This window comes from Telopea speciosissima, chromosome 8, assembly GCF_018873765.1.
Source record: "Telopea speciosissima isolate NSW1024214 ecotype Mountain lineage chromosome 8, Tspe_v1, whole genome shotgun sequence".
NCBI classification, from domain to species: Eukaryota; Viridiplantae; Streptophyta; class Magnoliopsida; order Proteales; family Proteaceae; genus Telopea; species Telopea speciosissima.
In genome coordinates, this window is record NC_057923.1 from 815,142 (window position 1) to 834,229 (window position 19,088).

At 43.5% G+C, this 19,088-nt stretch overlaps 1 protein-coding gene across 6 annotated transcripts in view; it reads right to left on the reverse strand.

Moving 5' to 3' along the window:
- The window catches only part of LOC122671474 (importin-13), a 144,508-nt gene that overhangs the window by 16,336 nt on the left and 109,084 nt on the right, over nucleotides 1-19,088 (reverse strand). For 5 of the 6 annotated variants that reach the window (XR_006334351.1, XR_006334350.1, XM_043868706.1 and 2 more), the window contains exon 23: nucleotides 18,492-18,608. Coding sequence is in view for 3 of the 6 variants with exons in the window: in XM_043868706.1 (XP_043724641.1) it covers nucleotides 18,492-18,608 (117 nt within the window). In the remaining 3 variants the exon portion in view is untranslated. Of the gene's footprint in view, nucleotides 1-18,491; nucleotides 18,609-19,088 lie in introns of those variants that run through there. The other variant, XR_006334352.1, reaches the window with a different exon arrangement.

Genomic DNA, 19,088 nt, shown 5'->3' on the forward strand with positions numbered 1-19,088 from the left:
TGAACCAGCTCTTTTGTTGCACCAAGTTAGAGGGAACCCAGTCCATCTAAGGTCATTCACACCTATATCCTCAATACACTCATTAAAAGAGCTAATTGCTTCCAAATCCAAATGGTCACCTACCAGCTTTTCATGACTGAATCTTATCACATTGAAATCTCCACCCAAGCCCCAAGGGTGAGACCCAAGCTGTCTAGTAATGGAAAGAAGATCAGTCCACAGGGGGATTCTCAAAGAATGACTATTGTGGGCATAGACCACAGTGAAGAAGAAAGAGAAGTGGCCCAGGCAGTCAGAGAAGGAAAGGTGGACAAATTGGGAGGAAGAAGACAGGAGAGATAAATAAAATTTTGAAGGGTCCCAAAGAATCCAGATTCTGCCATTTGGATGATGGGTGTAATTAGAGAGGAAATACCATCCAGGAGCAAGAGAAAGCAAAATTTTGGCAAGGTTGGGCTCTTTGATATGAGTTTCTAAGAGACAACAGAAGTTGGCCCGAGATTGGCGCAGCTTGGAGCGAACAGCAGCTTCTTGGAAGGGGAATTCAAGCCCCTGGTGTTCCAAATGAATCCTTGGATCATTTGGAAAGGGAGGGAAGGGGCAGCAATGGCTCACAGAGCCTGGACAACACAGACCTTGATCGGGTTTCACTGCGGTGACGCCTGCGATAGGAGTAGTTGAGGGGCGAGGCATGATTGTTTAAAGGCAAAAGAGAGTTTCGGGGAAGAGGAGAGAGGAGATTGGAGTTGTCGGGTGGAGAAGACGAAGGTCAAGTGGGTTGGGAGGTGTGGGTTGGTTTGAGACTCACGAACCTGAGAGAGCAATAGATGGGTCAATTAAAGAAAAATGGCTTAGCCTAAGAGCAGAAGGGTTCAAGCCCGAAGAGAGAAGTTGACCAGGGGGGACCACGTGGGGGTCACAAGAACCAAAAGAGGAGGGACCCATAGAGGGAAGGCATAAAGCAAACTTCATAAAGCATAAATCTAAAGGCAGAGCTGCCTCAGGGGTACCTTGAGAACAAAGCGAAGCCATGGGGCCAGTCACGGTAGCAGAGCTAAACGGCAAGGTTGACGACATCAGAGCAGCTGCAGAGGCAGATGCGCCAGGAGAGCCAGGAAAGGAAGGTTCCTGAGGAGGATCTTGCGACATCCTCGATCTGCTTCTGGAGATAATATCAAAGGAGAGCTTTTCGGGGCACGAGTCAGGGACAGAATCCTCTGCGTCATTGTCAGCGATAAGCACACTGAATCTGTTCAAGTCAGTGGAGAAAGCCTGCTGGCTTGATTGAAGCAACGGGACGTCTTCTTTTCGGCGACAAAGATTCCGATGATGGATCCTGTTTCTAGTTCTTCCCCAGAAAGACAAGTGAAAAGTCCTTGCACCCGATTGAGTTCTTGGCACCGCATTGACGACGGTAGGGAGAGTCTGGTTCAAAGGCCCTCCAACTACAGCAGAGGGAGGAGGGCCAGACGGCTCGCCTTCAACATCAGCAAGAGCTGAAACAGAGGTCTGGGCCAAGGGGGTGCAGAGATGAGAGCCATGGCCAAAAGTCTTGTAGACCTCGCAATGCGGAGGCTTCCATTCGTAATGTAGCTCTTGTTCAAAGGAGAAACCCTCACCCTCCTTAACCGTGATAAAAGAAGGAAGGGAGTCAGTAGCCGAAACCTCTACACAAATCCGTGCATAGGCTAGTCTGTCTTTGCGCTGAGTTCTCACATCGGAGAAGAGAGGAGTGCCTAAGATAGAGCCAACCAAACTAAGGCCATCATTGCACCAGTAACACAGGGGAAGTCCCGGCAGAGTAACCCAGAGGGGGATAATGGTAGGATCTACTTGACGGAGTTGGAGGTGACGATGCCACTGGCATAAGAAGATAGGTTTCTTGCCAACAAACCAAGGCCTACCCTCAAGGGCACGAGTCTTATCAGAGTCAGTAGAAAATTTGAAGATGAAGAAGCCGTTATCCAAGAAGGAGTCCAGGGAACCCTGCGGCCTCCATTGCTTGGAAAGGGACAACTTAATAGTGTGAAACGGAGGTCTGGAACCAAGGAAGTGACCAACTAGACAGTTCTCCCAGAGCTTTGCTTCGGAGGCGAGAAGTTTAAGAGAGCAGAGAGCAACCTTGGAAGAGCCAACAGAGGCAGGAGCGACGAAATGGAGAGGGAGACCATCAGGAGGAGAACCAACCACAGGAGCAACAAGAGAACTCCATGAAGCAGGCTGCGGAGGTGGGGGAATAGCAGGTGGAGGGGGGATGGCAAGGAAGAAGAAGACGACATGACAGAGGAAGGAAAGGGGATCAAAACAGCAGGTTTGGCCGGAGCCGGAGGAGAGAACTCATCAGTGCCGGAGGTTGAGAGTTTTCCTTCAACTGTAATTATTCTTATGCACTACTCAAAGATGCTTTTACCCTTGGTTCCTTACCACCAACCTTATTGCGCCTGTGGGTCTAGATCTAACTTCGCCTAAGCCTCTTAACCACCTCTCTAACTCTCTCCCTCACTCGACCGTGGTGCTTCTTTCCCCCTATCTGTGCCTGTGCAGGGGCCCTCTACCTCTTTTGTACCTGCGTAATGGGCCCCGTCCTTCCTCCATTCAAACCCCTTCACATATGATTGCTCTTCATCCTCAACCTCTCCCCCTATTTCCGACCACTTCCTACCTCTCCTCGAATACTGCCAGCTTCAAAAAGCAATCCAGCCTTGTTCTGTCAAGCCCCTCGTGACCCAACCCAATGAGGCTCTTGCAACACCCTCCCCCTGTTTGATGAACAAGGGGATCTTCTAGAATACCTGAGGTCTTAATACCTCGTCCAAGCATGCTGAAGTGCGTTCTTGTATCAAAGCTTAGCATGCAGTCTTTTGTTGCCTTATTGAAACCAAAATCAAAGAGGTTAATGCTTCCCACATTGCCTCTCTTTTAGCCCCCGCTGGGTGCCTTTGTTCCAATTATTCTCACTCCCGAATGCCAATGGTTGTCTTTGGTTTCTCTGGGACCCCTCTAAAATTTTGATGTCAGTGTTGTTCTCTTCTTCCCAACTCCATCTTAAAGTTGCCGATCTCCTTGGCAATAGAAGTTTTCTTTTCATCGCTATATATCCCTCTAATAGTTCCTTTGAGAGAGTAACTCTTTGGGGAAATCTCCGCCAAATTGCTCTGTAGGTTGGCCTCCTTCCTTAGCGGCAAGTTGGTGGCTTTAATGTCGTTTGGTACTAAATCTTGCTTTTGAGGCTGATTTCAACCTTTGAACCGAGATTTCACAAGTTTTGACCGAAATTAGGTGAAAACCTTGTATTTTTTTTTGCCATCTCGAAACCTAGGTTTCGAGACCCAAAAAATGTTTTTTTACCAGGTTTTGTTTTGTGTGGCCTATTTTTAACCTTTTACACCTATTCCATGAATTAGTTTCACAAAAAAGCCACCCAAAATGATACTTATGGTTTTGACCCAAGTTTGCCAGGTCACACTGAATGCTGTTGTACTAATCCCCTAATTTAAGCATCAAGTCTACATATACTTTAGCTACTGGAAATATAAATAAGCTATTAAAACAAGCAAAACATACATTAGAATGGAAAAACAAGCACACAACACTTAGCACTCAATTCCACGTGAGTTTCTTGGTGAGTCCATTCCATGAGCTGTATATGGCTGAATAAATCAGTGCCGTTCCTCGGAATGAAACACAAATGTATCCCATGACATGCTTTGGGCCCTATTGTTCTGAAAGTCCATTAGTACCCACCTATAAGCCCCATCATCAATAAATCGAAGGTATCCCAACCTACAGCATGGCTCACTGAGACTAAAACTGGGTGGAGCTGAAACAAATAGTTGGGCAAAAAATTATTGTTCTTGGCGAAATCCCCACTCTAGGAGTCGAAACTTGCGAAACCAGGTACTCTTAGTTGAAATAAGACATGTTTCGATGGGGATGGGGGATTTTCAGTGTCTGGTTCAACTAGTTTTGGTCGAAACTAGTCGAAACCACCGACATATACGAAATGTGGTCGAAACCTGGTACGATCCAGTATTGATCTTAGGTTTCATCTCGGAAAATATCGAAACTGCAAGTTTCAACCGAGATTTAGTTCTATGGTTTGGGCATGACAAGCAGGGGGTGACAGTTTTGATGCTTCCTCAATCCTCAATTGATGCATTCAATAACTGTCTTGATGATATTGGTATGGATGATTTGAAATGGTCTGGCCATAAATTCACTTGCATAATAGAAGTTGTGGCGACTCCAGGATTGCTTGCAAGCATGACAAAGGTCCCAGTAAATGAAGCTTGAGTATCATTCTTCTCCTCATCTCATGCTACCTTTGACTCTCCTGGCATCTTCGACAATAATCCCATCACCATTCTTATCCAGCCCTATATATCCTTCGGTCCTAAACCCTTCACATATTTCGACATGTGGTCTGCTCACCCAGATTTCCTCTCCATTGTTAAAGCTGCCTGAAATAAGCCAAATTTTTTCCATTTAACCCCCCTTATAGCCTTTGCTAGAAAGTTTCAAAATTTTAAAAGTGCCCTTAAAAGTTGGAACTCCTCTTTAGGGAACATCTCTTCCTTGGTTTCTGATTGCAGAATCAAGCTCTTAGACATTCAGATGAGGTTCCAATCTGACATCCACAATACCCCCATAACAGAGGAAGAGAGCATAGTCTCTTTGGATCTTCACTCCTCTTGAGCTTCCTAAGGCAAATTTCAAGAATCAAATGTGTTAGAAGGGTAGATAGGGTATTCTCCCTTCTCAGGATTAGCGTCAGATTCCCTGGCGCTAATACTGAGAAGGGATCCCCCTCTTCCCTCTTTTTATTTTCTGGTTTCCTTTTATGCCCTTGTATAGAATCCCTATATATGAGATATTTTCTGGACTCTCTAATTAACGAGAGTTCAGCCATTCTCTTGCTCTCTTCTTTCTCTTCTTCTTCTTCTGTTTCTCTGTTACTAACATGGTATCAGAGTAAATCTGATCAAGAAGGACACGCTTCCATTCCTTTCTCTCGGTTGCTTTATTGTTTCTACAATCGACAGAAGAAGGTGGGATAGATTCAATCAAGTTTTGAAGATTCTAGGATTCTTCTCTGCCGCAGGGAGTATCTTACCCCAGTTTTGAAGGGTTTTTGTGAAACCCGCTATAAATTTGAACTTTTGGAACCTGTGTGATTTCAGGTTCTGGTTCAATATTGCCCATGCTAGCCTCTAAGTTGTGGGCTGTCTCGATTAAGAAATTCAGACCAATCTCATGACTCGTCTATAAAGGCATTTCGAATAGCCAACTACCTTGGCCTTAAATGAGTCTGAGGTATCTAGCGGAAGACAACACATAAGCTTGGCATGCTGGATTGATGGCCTGCGGAGCCTCTCTCTGTCTTGGGCCGAATGCTAAGTAAGGATCCCATCTTGTTAGTATATATACTGTATATTTACTTAAAATGAATTATAGGGGCAGAATGGTCATTCCACTAGAGGGACCCATATCCCCAGTGTGGAGTTCAATTCCCCATGACCTACCCTAATTGGCCCTCCTTAATTATGTCATATGACATCTAGTAGATGACTTAGAGATATGTAATAATACATTTAGTTCTATAAAATCAGGTTAGAGAATTAATTTAAAAAAAAAAAAACTATTTTTACTTAACTAAGCAAACAAGCCTTAGTTAAGGCTTAGTATATAAACAAAACTTATCTCTAATTTTATTATCCTACCATCTAAAGAGACCAAAACCGTTTCAGTCTAGAGAAAAGAAAGAAAGAAGAAGAAAAAGAGGAAGAGAAGAAGGGAGAAGAAGACCTAAAGCTAGGGTTTTGGTGTCCAATTGATGGGAAGTACTATAAATACATCCACAAGCTTATAAGATTGAGAACTGCCAACATCTCTACACAATCATCAGGTTGGTACCTACTTTCAAATCTGAATTGTTCCAATCCCCCTTCCCTCTTCTCAATTCTTAATGGATATCAACCCTAATCAGCCCCAAGCTTAGGAATTTAATCAATTCTTGATTAATCCCCAAATTAATGTGTGTTTTTGAGTTTGATATACACAAAACCACTTACCCATATTGGAATTACCCAAAAACCTGAAATTGGGTCCTTGCATGTGAGAATCCATGCATTTAGAACAAAAGCCCCAATTCTGACTTGGCAGCCGGATGGAGTTGCAGGCCTAGGGGCGATCATCCGGCCCTCTGGCAGTCTGCATCCAGCTGCTCATTTTGATGTGTTGATTGGACTAACTCTGTAGGGTTTGACCTAGATCACTACCCTAACTGATATGTGATGTTTTAACGTCTAATTAAGGCTATTTTACTCCATTTTTTGTGAGGACTACTTGTACTTTGGGGTTTCTAATTGGCTAGTGATCTAGTCTACGTGGAACAAGTCTCACTTAGGACCAGGTTGTGTAACAGGGTTGGCCGAATGGGGCAGATTAGGGTGATTAGGGCAAAATTAGGGTTAGGAATTGGAGATTGAGTTAGGGTTTTATTAGGTATTGGTATGCAGGTTTTCAGGAGTCTATTAGGATAGGTGTTAATTAGGTTTGAATAGGAAATAAGGTTTCAGAATTATTAGGGTTAGGGTTTTGGGTTTTAAGGATGAAGGGAATGAAGGGATCTAGGGTTTCTAGGGGGAGACAGGTCAAGGGCTTCAGGCCGAGTGTCACAGAGGTAGGGAAAAGGGTTCGGTTGAAGTTTGTGATAATATGGTTGGCTGGTTAGGGCTGGGCAGAGTTTAGGAGTTTTAGGGTTTAAGGGAGAACTAGGGTTTTGCAGGAAAATAGTAAATCAGATGTCACTTACTGGTTGCAGGCCTGAGATTGCAGAAACAGCAGCAGCTTAATGATTCGAAGAGACGACCTTCACAGTACAAGGAGTCGCAGGTTTCCCCACCCTTCACCACCTTGAGTCCACAAGGATGTAAGTTCGCAGAAGGAGCAGAGGCAGCAGCTCGAAGCAGCAATTCCAGATCTGAAAATAGAGAATTTTTTTATGTTGAAAGTTGTCGGGGAGCCTTCCACGAAATATCTCTTTATAATAAAAGGAGGGGGCCAAAGGGCCTTACAAATAATCAATCTAAAAGCAAATCCTAGTCAGATTAGGAGTGGGAATTCCTAATCTGAATCCTAATCACAAGACATAAAACATAATAGGCTTATACTCTAAATAGGAGTATAAGCTTAACAAATAAAATAAATAACACCTATCCCTCTAAAATCGTGGAGGGAGAACTTAAGAAAATAAATATAAAAAGACTGTTTTAACCCTAATAAGAAGAACTAAAAAGTAAAAGGGCTCCAAGGCAAATCAGAGGCTGCTCTTCTTCTTCCTGCGTGAACTTGGATCTGCATCAGCTCTCCCCAGCTTAGAAACATTCATCTCCGATGAATGGGTGAATGCCATGTAGCGATCATATAACTCTGGATCGAGCCTCTTGAAATCATCAGCATGTATCCAAGTGCTGTCCTGGCGTGGGCGACCTTTCCACTTGACAAGGAAGGAGCGGTAACCGGCGCCTTGACGAGTCGTCTTGTGCATATTATCCAGAACTTCTTCAATCACATCTTCCGGAGGTGGCTTCAGTTGGGGTAGCCGCAACATGTGCTCTGAATCGCCATCATCTGAATGATGCCCCGTGTACAAGTATAGGTCAGCCACGTTGAAAACATTGCTTATGCCCATATCATCAGGCAACTCTAGAACATAAGTATTAGGTCCAATACATTTCAGCACCTTGTATGGACCCATCTTCTTGGGATGGAGCTTACTGTTGACACCTGGTTGGTGTCTCGCTGGATTTACCCGTACCATGACCATGTCTCCGGGCTTGAACTCAACGAACCAGCGATGCTTGTCGACAGTTGACTTGTAGTGATCATAACTGAGTGCAATTTTGCGGCGAACATCTGCATGTACTTCGGTGATATGGCGGATGAATTCATCGGCTTCAACCCTTACCCGAGCTTGAGGGGGTAAGGGAATGAGATCAATCGGCCGGCGGGGTTGTATCCCAAGGAGAATCTCGAAAGGGGTACGATCGGTGGTCCTGTTCAGGGAGCTATCAGATGCAAACTCAGAATGTCAAGGATCGAGGGCCACGTCTTCTCATAATCTAGGACCAAACACCGCAAAGCAAATTACCAAGGCTCCTGTTGACTACCTCTCGTCGTCCGTCATCTGGGGATGGAATGCGATGAGAACAAAAGCTTGGTGTTTGTCTTCAGCCATAGAGTCTTCCAGAAATAACTCATAAACTTCACATCACGATTGGATACGATGGTACTGGGTAACCCATGAATGCGAACAATCTCCTTGAAGAATAGTTTGGCAATGTGGGAAGCATCAAGTGTTCTTCGACAAGGAATGAAGTGAGCCATCTTGGTGAATCTGTCAACCACCACCATGATGGAGTCAAATCTTTCTTTAGTAGGGGGACGACCAAGTACGAAATCCATACTGAGATCAACCTATGGCTGGTGAGGGATCGACAATGGCGAATAGAGGCCCGTGTTTTTCTTGGTACCTTTAGCTAGCTGGCAGACTCGGCACTGCTTGATTACATGCTCTACATCCTTGGCTAAGTGAGGCCAATAGTACCGATCAGTCACCTGTAAGATGGTTTTATCTTTCCCAAAGTATCATCCTAAACCTCCTCCATGTAACTCCCGGATAATGTGGTGCCGTAAGGGTTAATCGGGAATGCACAGCCGGGTTCCTAAGAACAAGTAACCATCATGTAATGAGTACTTAGGGTACTGTCCACCCTGCTTCAAATAAGCATATAGGACTTGAAAGTCCTTGTCACTAGCATACTCGTCTCTGATCTGCTCGATGCTAATTGCATAGGCTGAGAAAGTTTTCAAGGTCAGGACTTTTCTACTCAGTGCATCAGCCACTGTATTTTCCTTTCCTGACTTGTATTTGAGGGCAAAGTTGAAATCCTGTAAATATGCAACCCATTTAGCATGCTTGGTGCTAATGGACTTCTGTGAGCGGAGGTGCTTGAGTGCCTCATGATCAGTGTACAGGACGAACTCTTTGCCAATAAGGTAGTGTCTCCAATTCCGCAAGACCTGAACAACAGCATAAAGCTCTATATCATAAGTAGAGTACCGAGTCTTGGCATCATTGAGTTTCTCACTGTAGAATGCAATAGGGTGCCCATTCTGTATAAGAACTCGGCCTAGACCAACATGGGAAGCATCAGTAGCAACTTCGAAAATATGGTTAAAGTTGGGCAGGCGTAGCACCGGAGCTTCAGTCATCTTCTTCTTAATCACTTGGAAGGCCTTTTGAGCGGCTGCTGTCTATGCGAACGGACCCTTGTTCTGTTTGGTGCATTCGGTTATGGGTGCCATGATGGCACTGAAATTGCGAATGAATCGCCTGTAAAAAGAAGCCAAACCGTGGAAGCTTCGCACTTCAGTAAATGACTTCGAAGTAGGCCATTCAACAATGCTTCGGACCTTTTCCGGATCAGCTTCAACACCCTTTGAAGAAATTATAAAACCAAGGAAAACAACCTTGGGCAGCATGAAGGAACATTTCTTTAAATTGATAAACAACTTTTCTTGCCGGAGTACCCTGAGAACTTGTTTCAGGTGGTCTATGTGCTCATCTGGGTCTTTACTGTACACCAAAATATCATCAAAATAAACAACAAGAAATTTACTGATGAAGGGACGAAGTACCTGGGTCATGACTCTCATGAAGGTGCTATGTGCATTCGTCAGGCCAAAGGGCATGACCTTCCACTCGAATAATCCATCTTTGGTCTTGAAGGTTGTCTTCCATTCATCTCCAGGCCATATGCAAATCTGATGGTATCCACTGCGGAGGTCAATCTTGGAGAAGATCTTAGAACCGGACAGCATGTCTAGCATGTCATCAAGCCTAGGAATTGGGAACCTATACTTGATGGTGATCTGGTTGATAGCTCGGCTGTCCACACACATGCGCCACGAACCATCCTTCTTTGGTGTCAACAAGGCTGGAACAGCACAAGGGCTTATGCTTTCTTCAATAAACCCCTTCTTGAGAAGCTCTCCAACTTGTTTATTAAGCTCTTCATGCTCAAAGGGACTCATCTTGTAGGCGGGCAGGTTTGGTAACATAGCACCAGGTACCAAATCGATGGCATGTTGAATGTCTCTGAGTGGTGGCAACTCGTTGGGCAGTTCTTCTGGTACTACATCTGAAAAATCCTGCAATAATTCCTTGATGGGTGTGTAAACTTCTGTTCGGATGGGGTAGCAACCTCTTGGGTCACCAAGGCAAGAACCAGACCTGTATCATGGCTGGTTTGTTCAAATTCCCTTTGCGGGACAGCTAGCACCTTGTTTCCAGATTCTGTCCCCTTTTGATTTGTGCGCATGACACGGCGTTTTCGCACTTCTGCAAGCAAATTAAGTGGGTACCACTTGATCTCTTCTCCTTTATGTTGAAACACACAGAGGTTTTTTTTTCCGAGGAGAGCAACATCATTGTCGTACAGCCATGGTCTTCCTAGTAGAACATCAGTCATTCTCCTCGGAATGATATCACACCAAATTTCCTCTGAATATTTTTGGGCTTGTAAGGGAATATAGCATCGCTTGTTCACATCAAGCTTATTCCCATTCAATAAGGAGACTCTGTAGGGCATCGGGTGTTTCTCAAATTTCAGTTTCGCCTTTTTCACAAGATCTTCAGACACAACATTAACGTAGCTACCACTATCAACAATTATCTGGGCAGTGCGCTCACCTGCTCGCAAGCGGGTATAGAAGATGCAACTACGTCGCCAATCTTCACCTTTAGATTCAGCACTCAATATATGTGCTACTACGTGTACACCTCGGGTATCGTCAAGTTCATCACCCAAGTCGTCAAAATAGGCAGCCCCATCATCATCATCTTCAGGGAGTAATGCATAAATACCCTGTTCATCGAATTCGTCAGGGCTGTCTTCTTCCTTGTCAGCTACATTGATTTGTCTCTGTCTTTGTGGGCAGTCCTTAGCATAATGTCCCTTTTCATTGCAGCGATAACAAGTATTTGACTCACTAGTGGTCATTGGGGCTTTGCCCTTGTCCACACGTGAAGAGCTGCTAGTGTAGGGGGCTGTTCGTGTAGAACCAGCAGTGGTGTTATTACCTCTATTGTAACCATTAGTTGGTTTGGATGTTGGAAAAGATTTTCTGGTGTCGACAGCAGTGGAGCCAAATCTTCTAGTGGTGCTCAATAGGTCTTCAACCTTCAATGCCTTCTCAAAGCAGTCCTTGATGTCCAGAACATCCACAACGCCAATAGCTCTAATGATATCAGATCTCAATCCCAACCGAAATCGAGATAACATCTGAGTAGCACTTTCTATGGTGTCAGTACGAGATGAGAGAGAATCGAACTTTTGCATGTACTCGGATACAGTCATGTTCCCTTGACGAAGGGAGTTGAATTGATCTTGCATCTGAGCTGTATAATGTCTTGGTAAGTACTTCTCTTTCAGATCATACTTCATATCCTCCGAGTTGGTAGGTGCTTTGCCTTCACGTTCCATGTCCCTCTCTATCTTATGCCACCATTCTCGAGCAGAGCCAATTAATTTAGTACATGCCAATCTCTTCATTCGGTCTTCAGGCAAGTCATACCAATCAAAATAGTCATCTAGGGCTGCAAGCCAGTCATAGAATTTCTATGGATCACCATGCCCATCATACTCTTTCAGTTCGAGTTTTAGTTCGAGCTTGACCTTCTGTGTATCAAATCTCCTGTTATGGCCTTCATCTCCAGTGAAGTAGGATCTCAAGTATTCCTCAAAGTTGGGTCTTCGAGGTGCTTCAGTAGTTCTGTCCCTGTCTTCTCTGTAGTCATCTCTGTTATACCTACGTCGATCCTTGTAACCTCGTTCATGTCTAGACTGATCTCTGTGGTCCCTGTGACGTCTAGGATGATCTCTGTGATGTTCATCCCTTCCCAGAGTTCCATGAACTTCAGAATGTACTTGTAATCGATCCTCCTCTACATATAGAGGGTTGTTTACAATAGGCACAGCTGGCCTTTGCTCAACAGTCTGTAACCGATCACTGATCTTATGGAGCATGTCGAGAATTGCAGCCATTGGATCAGGTGGGGGTGGCCGTGGTGGATCAACAACAGGGTTGCCTTGTCCTTCCATAGCCCTGATACCAATTTGATGTAGCCTAGGTGGAACAAGTCTCACTAAGGACCAGGTTGTGTAACAGGGTTGGCCGAATGGGGCAGATTAGGGTGATTAGGGCAAAATTAGGGTTAGGAATTGGAGATTGAGTTAGGCTTTTATTAGGTATTGGTATGCAGGTTTTCAGGAGTCTATTAGGATAGGTGTTAATTAGGTTTGAATAGGAAATAAGGTTTCAGAATTATTAGGGTTAGGGTTTTGGGTTTTAGGGATGAAGGGAATGAAGGGATCTAGGGTTTCTAGGGGGAGACAGGTCAAGGGCTTCTGGCCGAGTGTCACAGAGGTAGGGAAAAGGGTTCGGTTGAAGTTTGTGATGATATGGTTGGCTGGTTAGGGCTGGGCAGAGTTTAGGAGTTTTAGGGTTTAAGGGAGAACTAGGGTTTTGCAGGAAAATAGTTGTAGGTTAGGGTTCAGCAAAGGAAAATAGTAAATCAGATGTCACTTACTGGTTGCAGGCCTGAGATTGCAGAAACAGCAGCAGCTTGATGATTCGAAGAGACCTCCTGACCTTCACAGTGCAAGGAGTCGCAGGTTTCCCCACCCTTCACCACCTTGAGTCCACAAGGATGTAAGCTCGCAGAAGGAGCAGAGGCAGCAGCTCGAAGCAGCAATTCCAGATCTGAAAATAGAGAATTTTTTGATGTTGAAAGTTGTCGAGGAGCCTCCCACGAAATATCTATTTATAATAAAAGGGGGGGCCAAAAGGCCTTACAAATAATCAATCTAAAAGCAAATCCTAGTCAGATTAGGAGTGGGAATTCCTAATCTGAATCCTAATCACAAGACACAAAACATAATAGATTTATACTCTAAATAGGAGAATAAGCTTAACAAATAAAATAAATAACACCTATCCCTCTAAAATCGTGGAGGGAGAACTTAAGAAAATAAATATAAAACGACTGTTTTAACCCTAATAAGAAGAACTAAAAAGTAAAAGGGCTCCAACGCAAATCAAAGGCTGCTCAAAGGCTGCTCTTCTTCTTCCTGCGTGAACTTGGATCTGCATCAGCTAGATTACCAACTATCTCAGGTAAGGGAAATTTGAACTTAATTTGGAGTGTTTGTGGACTTAATTGTAATTTTATTAAGTATGCCATGCCATGCATCATCAATACAACTCAGATCATATAGTTTATTAGCTTTTACTTCTTTGCATTAGATGCATGTGAATTAGGATGCATTTGCATACTGCATTGCACTTGATACTATACTTGGAACTGTATGATTTATGATGATGTTAATGGTCAGCTTATTACTACTCTTACTGATACATATGCCATCATGTTAGACTGCATATAGGTAGGGTTGACATAGCCCAGTACTACGTCCGTTACCAACAGGGGAGAGGTGTTAGATAACCCGTAGTAGGTCTGAAGGGATAATTCCAGAATGCCATTCACTATCCCATTACCGAAGAACATTACAAGTGTGCGAACAAACAGTAGGGTTAGTCATTGGGGGTCTGCTGGGGTCCGATGTGTTCATTCTGGAACTGGCGGGTTTCCACCATAGTAGAATGGTTTCGCTCGGGTGACCGACGTTTGGTTATGTGTTTCCGGGACCGAGGCTAGCATTCTATTACAGTAGTACTTATACCTCATGAGACCTAGTATCTATGTTAGGAGCATGTTTATTTTAGGTCATTCATCATGGACTATCTGTATGTGTTTGCATGTTTTTCCTTACTGGGCTCAGTGAAGCTCACCCCTGTGGATATCCTTATTTTTCAGATGACTTGGTTACTTCTGGTGGTGGATTTGCGGCGCTGGTGTATGAAGTGTACGATGCTTCATGCACATGTGATGATTGCGCATTCTCTTAATCTTGGTCTGACAGTCCAGGCTATCGCCCCACTCTTTTGTGTTTATAACACTTTTGTATAGTTATAATATAGTTCTTGTTCAGTTATACCTTGTGATACTTTTGAAAACTATATAGCTGTAACACAAGTTAAATCCTTTATATAAATGAAATATCACTTAGACTTCTCTTATTACTGATGTTACCTCTATTATTTAAATTGTTTCCGCTGAGTCTGATTACTGCATTTGTGAGTTATGTTTGTAAATGGAGTACTGCACTTGCGATCTTTGGGATTGGTTGGATGTCAGAGACATCTAGTCACACTTGGCCCTTATTAATTGGGCCGGGGTGTGACAGTTTTGAAGGCTGCCATGATGATTTGAAGACATCGATCAATACTCAATCTCAAGTTCGATGTCTTTTGCATTGGTTTATGGTTTGATTGGATCGATTTTTGGACTGTTTTGGAGTCTTTACCTTGATATCGATTTTGTGAATCGATTTTTTTTTTGGATTGATATGCTGCTGGATTGATCTCGGCATTGATATCGATTCTTTAGATCAATTTTGATGGGACTGTTATGCTGCTGGTTTACTCATATATGTTTGAGTCAATGTCATTGATTTTTCTGGGCTGTGTAATGTTCGGTTGATCTGCTATACATTTTCTAGTGGTTCTTTTGTGAATTTATGTATGATCTGCTATACATTGCCTACTAGCTAAAAGAGCTAGGGGCAAACCTAAAATGACCATAGGAGAAGTGGTGTAGAAGGACATGTATAGGGTAGGGCTTGTTACAAGTATGACCTCGGACAGAGCCTACTGGAGGTCAAGGACCCATGTCGCAGACCCCATTTAGCTGAGATTTTCCTGACGGGTAGACTATGCCTCTTTCCTCCTCTTACTATCCTTTTCCTTTTTCATTTCTCTTTTCCCATCTTTTTTTTTTTTTTGGGTTAAATCTATGTTTTCCATATTTTTTTATTTTTTTTTAGTTTTGTTTGGATCCATGTAGCCGACCCCATTAAGTTGGGATAAGGCTGAGTTTGTTGTTGTTTTGTTTGTTGTTTATGCTTTGGTTGACTTGCTGCATATATTTCTGGTGATTGTTTGAGGGCTGTTGCTGTTTATTTGGTATTTTCTTGGTGTTCCTCTTTGATGGCATTCATGGGTGACACATCGAAGGATACAAAGATAGTGACTGAGATGGTATCCTCGTCACCAAATTTTCTGACTTCCTCTTTGATGGCATTCCTCTTTGTTGTTTATTTGGAAGGCAGTCAGAATTTTCAGCAATGGCACAAGATTGTGTCCCTGGTTCTCACAAGTAGGGGTGAGAAACTTCACTTGACTGGGTAGAAACCTGATAGCATGGATGCTACTACTTGGGAAGTTACTGATGCCCGTATCTTGGGACAGATGTTGAACTCTATGGATACTAATATTGTAGATCTTGTGACTCACATTGATACTGTTAAACAACTATCAGATCTATCACTACATTTCTTCTCCGTACTTCTCGGTTTTTGTCAATGGTTGCCCCACCGGATACTTCGCCTTTATAATGGGTATTTGCCAGGGCTATCCCCTCTCCCCATTCATCTTCTGCTTAGCCCTTGAAATCCAATCCAGAAGTATCCAATCTAGTACGGATCAACATCTTATTACCCATCCCTAAGTGCAAGGCCCTTAAGCTATCCGTCTAGCTTTCGTTGATGACCTTATGATCTTCGCTAAGGCAAATATTGTTTCGATTGAGGCCATTATGCCCTGTTTGCACCTATTTGAGGGGTTATCTGGGCTTCGGATCAATCACTTGAAATCTCACTTGTTCGTGGCAAAGGCCTTTGAGGTAGACTGTAGATAAGGCTTGTTTCATCGCAGCGACAGGGTTCTCAATTAGGCCAATTACAGGTCAAGTACCTGGGTTTGCCTTTAATTCCAGCAAGATTAAAAGATCATCATTGCACTCCTATTTTAGATTTGATGCATAAGAGACTTCAGCTTTGGAAGGGTAAGCTTATTTCTCATGCGGGTCGTTTGGAATTGATCCGATCAGTCCTTCAGTCCTATATTTACTGGTCTGGTATTTATGGATTACCTTAGTCAACCATCAAGGCGTCAGAGACCCTTATGTGTGCCTTCCTTTGGAAAGGAGCTGAATCCTCCATTTTCTCTACCCAATCAGTTGAGCTACAGTCTGCCTTCCCAAGGATGAGGAGGGGGGGGGTCTAGGCTTGAGAAGGATCAAAGAGGTTAATTCTGTTGGTATTCTCAAGCTAATTTGGAAGCTTGCAGTTAAGAAGAAAAGTATTTGGGTCAACTGGGTCTGCTTGAGTTCAATTTTCCTTGGGGCCCACCTATCCAAAAAAAAAACTGGGTCTGCTTGGGTCTGATTCGTAATGATTCTATTTGGACTGCTCCTTTTATTTCTGATGCTTCCTGGGTCTGGCGATTGCACTTGGGGCCACGTCCTACAAAATTGATGATGGTTCCTCCACCTCCCTATGGCTTGACAACTGGCACCCCATGGGTGTCCTCCTTCACTTACTTGGTGTAAGAGCCATCTACAATTCGGGCATTAGTAAGCAGTCATTAGTGGCAGATATCATTTGGCATGATGATTGGGGTCTTCCCACTTCTTCCTCTCCTCTTGTTATTCGCCGTCTGGAATGCCTTGCCTTCCATTCCCAAAAGGCCTCATGGTAGGGGTGATATTATTGTTTGGTTAGCCTCTTCTTTGGGCCTTTTCTGTTCCAAATCAGCTTAGGATCTCATAATGCTTGTGACCCTCTGTCACAAGTTAGTTTGGTTCAAGAGCCACATCTCCTGCCATAGCTTCACTGTTTGGCGGGCCCTCTCCTACTGCATTCCAATGCAGTCCTTTCACATTCATCGTCAGATTCCTGTCTCCCCTTCTTGTTGTCTCTGTTGGAACGCTGTGGAAGGTGTGGACCACTTGTTTTTTGCTTGTTCCTTCTCCTCTTCAGTTTGGGAAGGGATCTTAGGCAAATGCTGGCCAAAGAGAAGAAGGATTCTCCCTTTAGCTTGAGAATGGATATGGGTGGATATGACTTTGCAGGTAAGTTGATATGTGACACTGTCGGTAAGCTTGCCTACAGAGCCGCCATCAACCATAGTGGGATGGAACAGAATCTCAGAAGATAGTCCCCTTACTATAGATCTTTCATGCTAATTTGGAAGTCCATAGCTTTCGAGGTCAAACGCAAGGTTTCATTGGTCTCCTCTCATTGTGTTGACTCCCCAAGGAATAGGCATATTGTTGTGTGACTTGTGTCCTGGGATTTGCCCATTTCCTTATGCAGCCCTGTCTCCTCTCCTTGACGGTTGGGTCCTACTTTGGTTTGTATTGTACTCCTGTAATGTTTTTCCTTTTCCCCTATTTAAGGGCCACTTGTATCTCTTTCTCCTTTTGGTAATGGATTCTTTATTCACCCCCCCCCCCACAAGAAAGAAAAAGAACTCTTTCCCCTCCCATTTTTGATTATCCAAATATGAAGCTACCAATAAAGTGGTTAACATCATCTCATTGTGCTAACATTTGGCCTAGATCTTTAGAAGGCAAGACAATGAATGGGTTTTGTTGGCAACAAGTACAAAGGCAGGCTTTAGAGTTTAAAGGCTTTAGATAAGTTGAGTAACACAATATACACAATGAAATTCTAGTTAGACTGGTAACCAAGAGATGCTCTAAAGTGAAAATTTTGTTATTATAATTCATGAGGAACGAGAAATTGGAAAGGATGTTGCACAGACTTACGGCCGGTTGGATAAAGTTCAATGACTTTCTAGGTGAGTGACACACCCATAAAAGCAAAGGACAAAAATTTATAAGATGGTTCTAAGACACTGCAAAATTTTAGAGCAGCAGATCGGCAAATAGGTAAACAAAAAATATACATAGTGCAGCTGGGATGATGATGTTGAGATCGTAAGTAGTAAGACTATAATGGACAAAATTAGCTGAGATGATATGATCATGGGAAGTTACAAGTATGAACAACAGGTGACAATAATATAAAAAGTAAACTGAGATGGTTTGTTCATCAGTTCATGTTCACAAATACCAATAACCGCCGGTGAGAAGTGATATACTGATGTGACGCAAATTGGCATCAACACTAAGGGCAACGGATTGGTAAAAGAGAGTGTGGGTTGAGGCTGTGTAAAAATACATGAAGACCAACAGCTTAACATAAGATATGGCCTTAGATGGTGGAATGACACAACAGTATTTATTTAGTGATCTAAGAAGTTTTGATACTGATTTGTTGAGTCCTGTTCTATATTTTGATGAGGCCTCGAAAGGGAACACCTTAACTTGATAAGAATATTGAAACATTGAATTTTAAAGCCAGAACAACCATAAATACAGGGGCACATGGGCTACCACAAACACATCCACATCCATACACACACCCAGGGGGAGGGGAGGGGGAGAGAGGGAGAGTTACCGTTGAATGTAGCCATCCATGTAAGGACTCCCAACAAAGGACTGCCTTCCAGGCTGTTCTCTCACTAAAATTGCATAATGCTGCTAGTTGTTGTAAGATTGTAGCAGACTTGTGAACCTGTTAAGCAGCAGGGAGCAAGAATGGTTTCTTAGACATAAATTATAACCTATTTAGAATGAGCACATAGTCTTTCCTTTATAGTGGGTATGCAAGCAAATCTGTGATCTTGCTGTTAAACTTAGGGGGGGGGGGGGGGTACCTCCCAATCTATTTGGCACTCTAGATGTCTTCTCCCCCACCCCTCCCCACCCTCTTTCTATCCCACTTTGGTGCACCAGAGGGAAGACAACTTATGCCAGGGTTCTCAGAAGCTTTGACCATCAAGATAGAAGCAGAGAATGACAGTGACTCTGAATTGTGGGCATTGGCAGGCCAAATTTAGGATGTGGATAGGCAGAAAGAAGAGCAGGCTGATGAGGGGGAAGACTTGGATGCCATTAGGGAGGTGGAAGATAAGGAAAAAAAGAACATCACTGAATGTAATCAAACAATTGGCATAATTTTCTCCAGGGTGGAAGAATATGCATTCAAAATTTT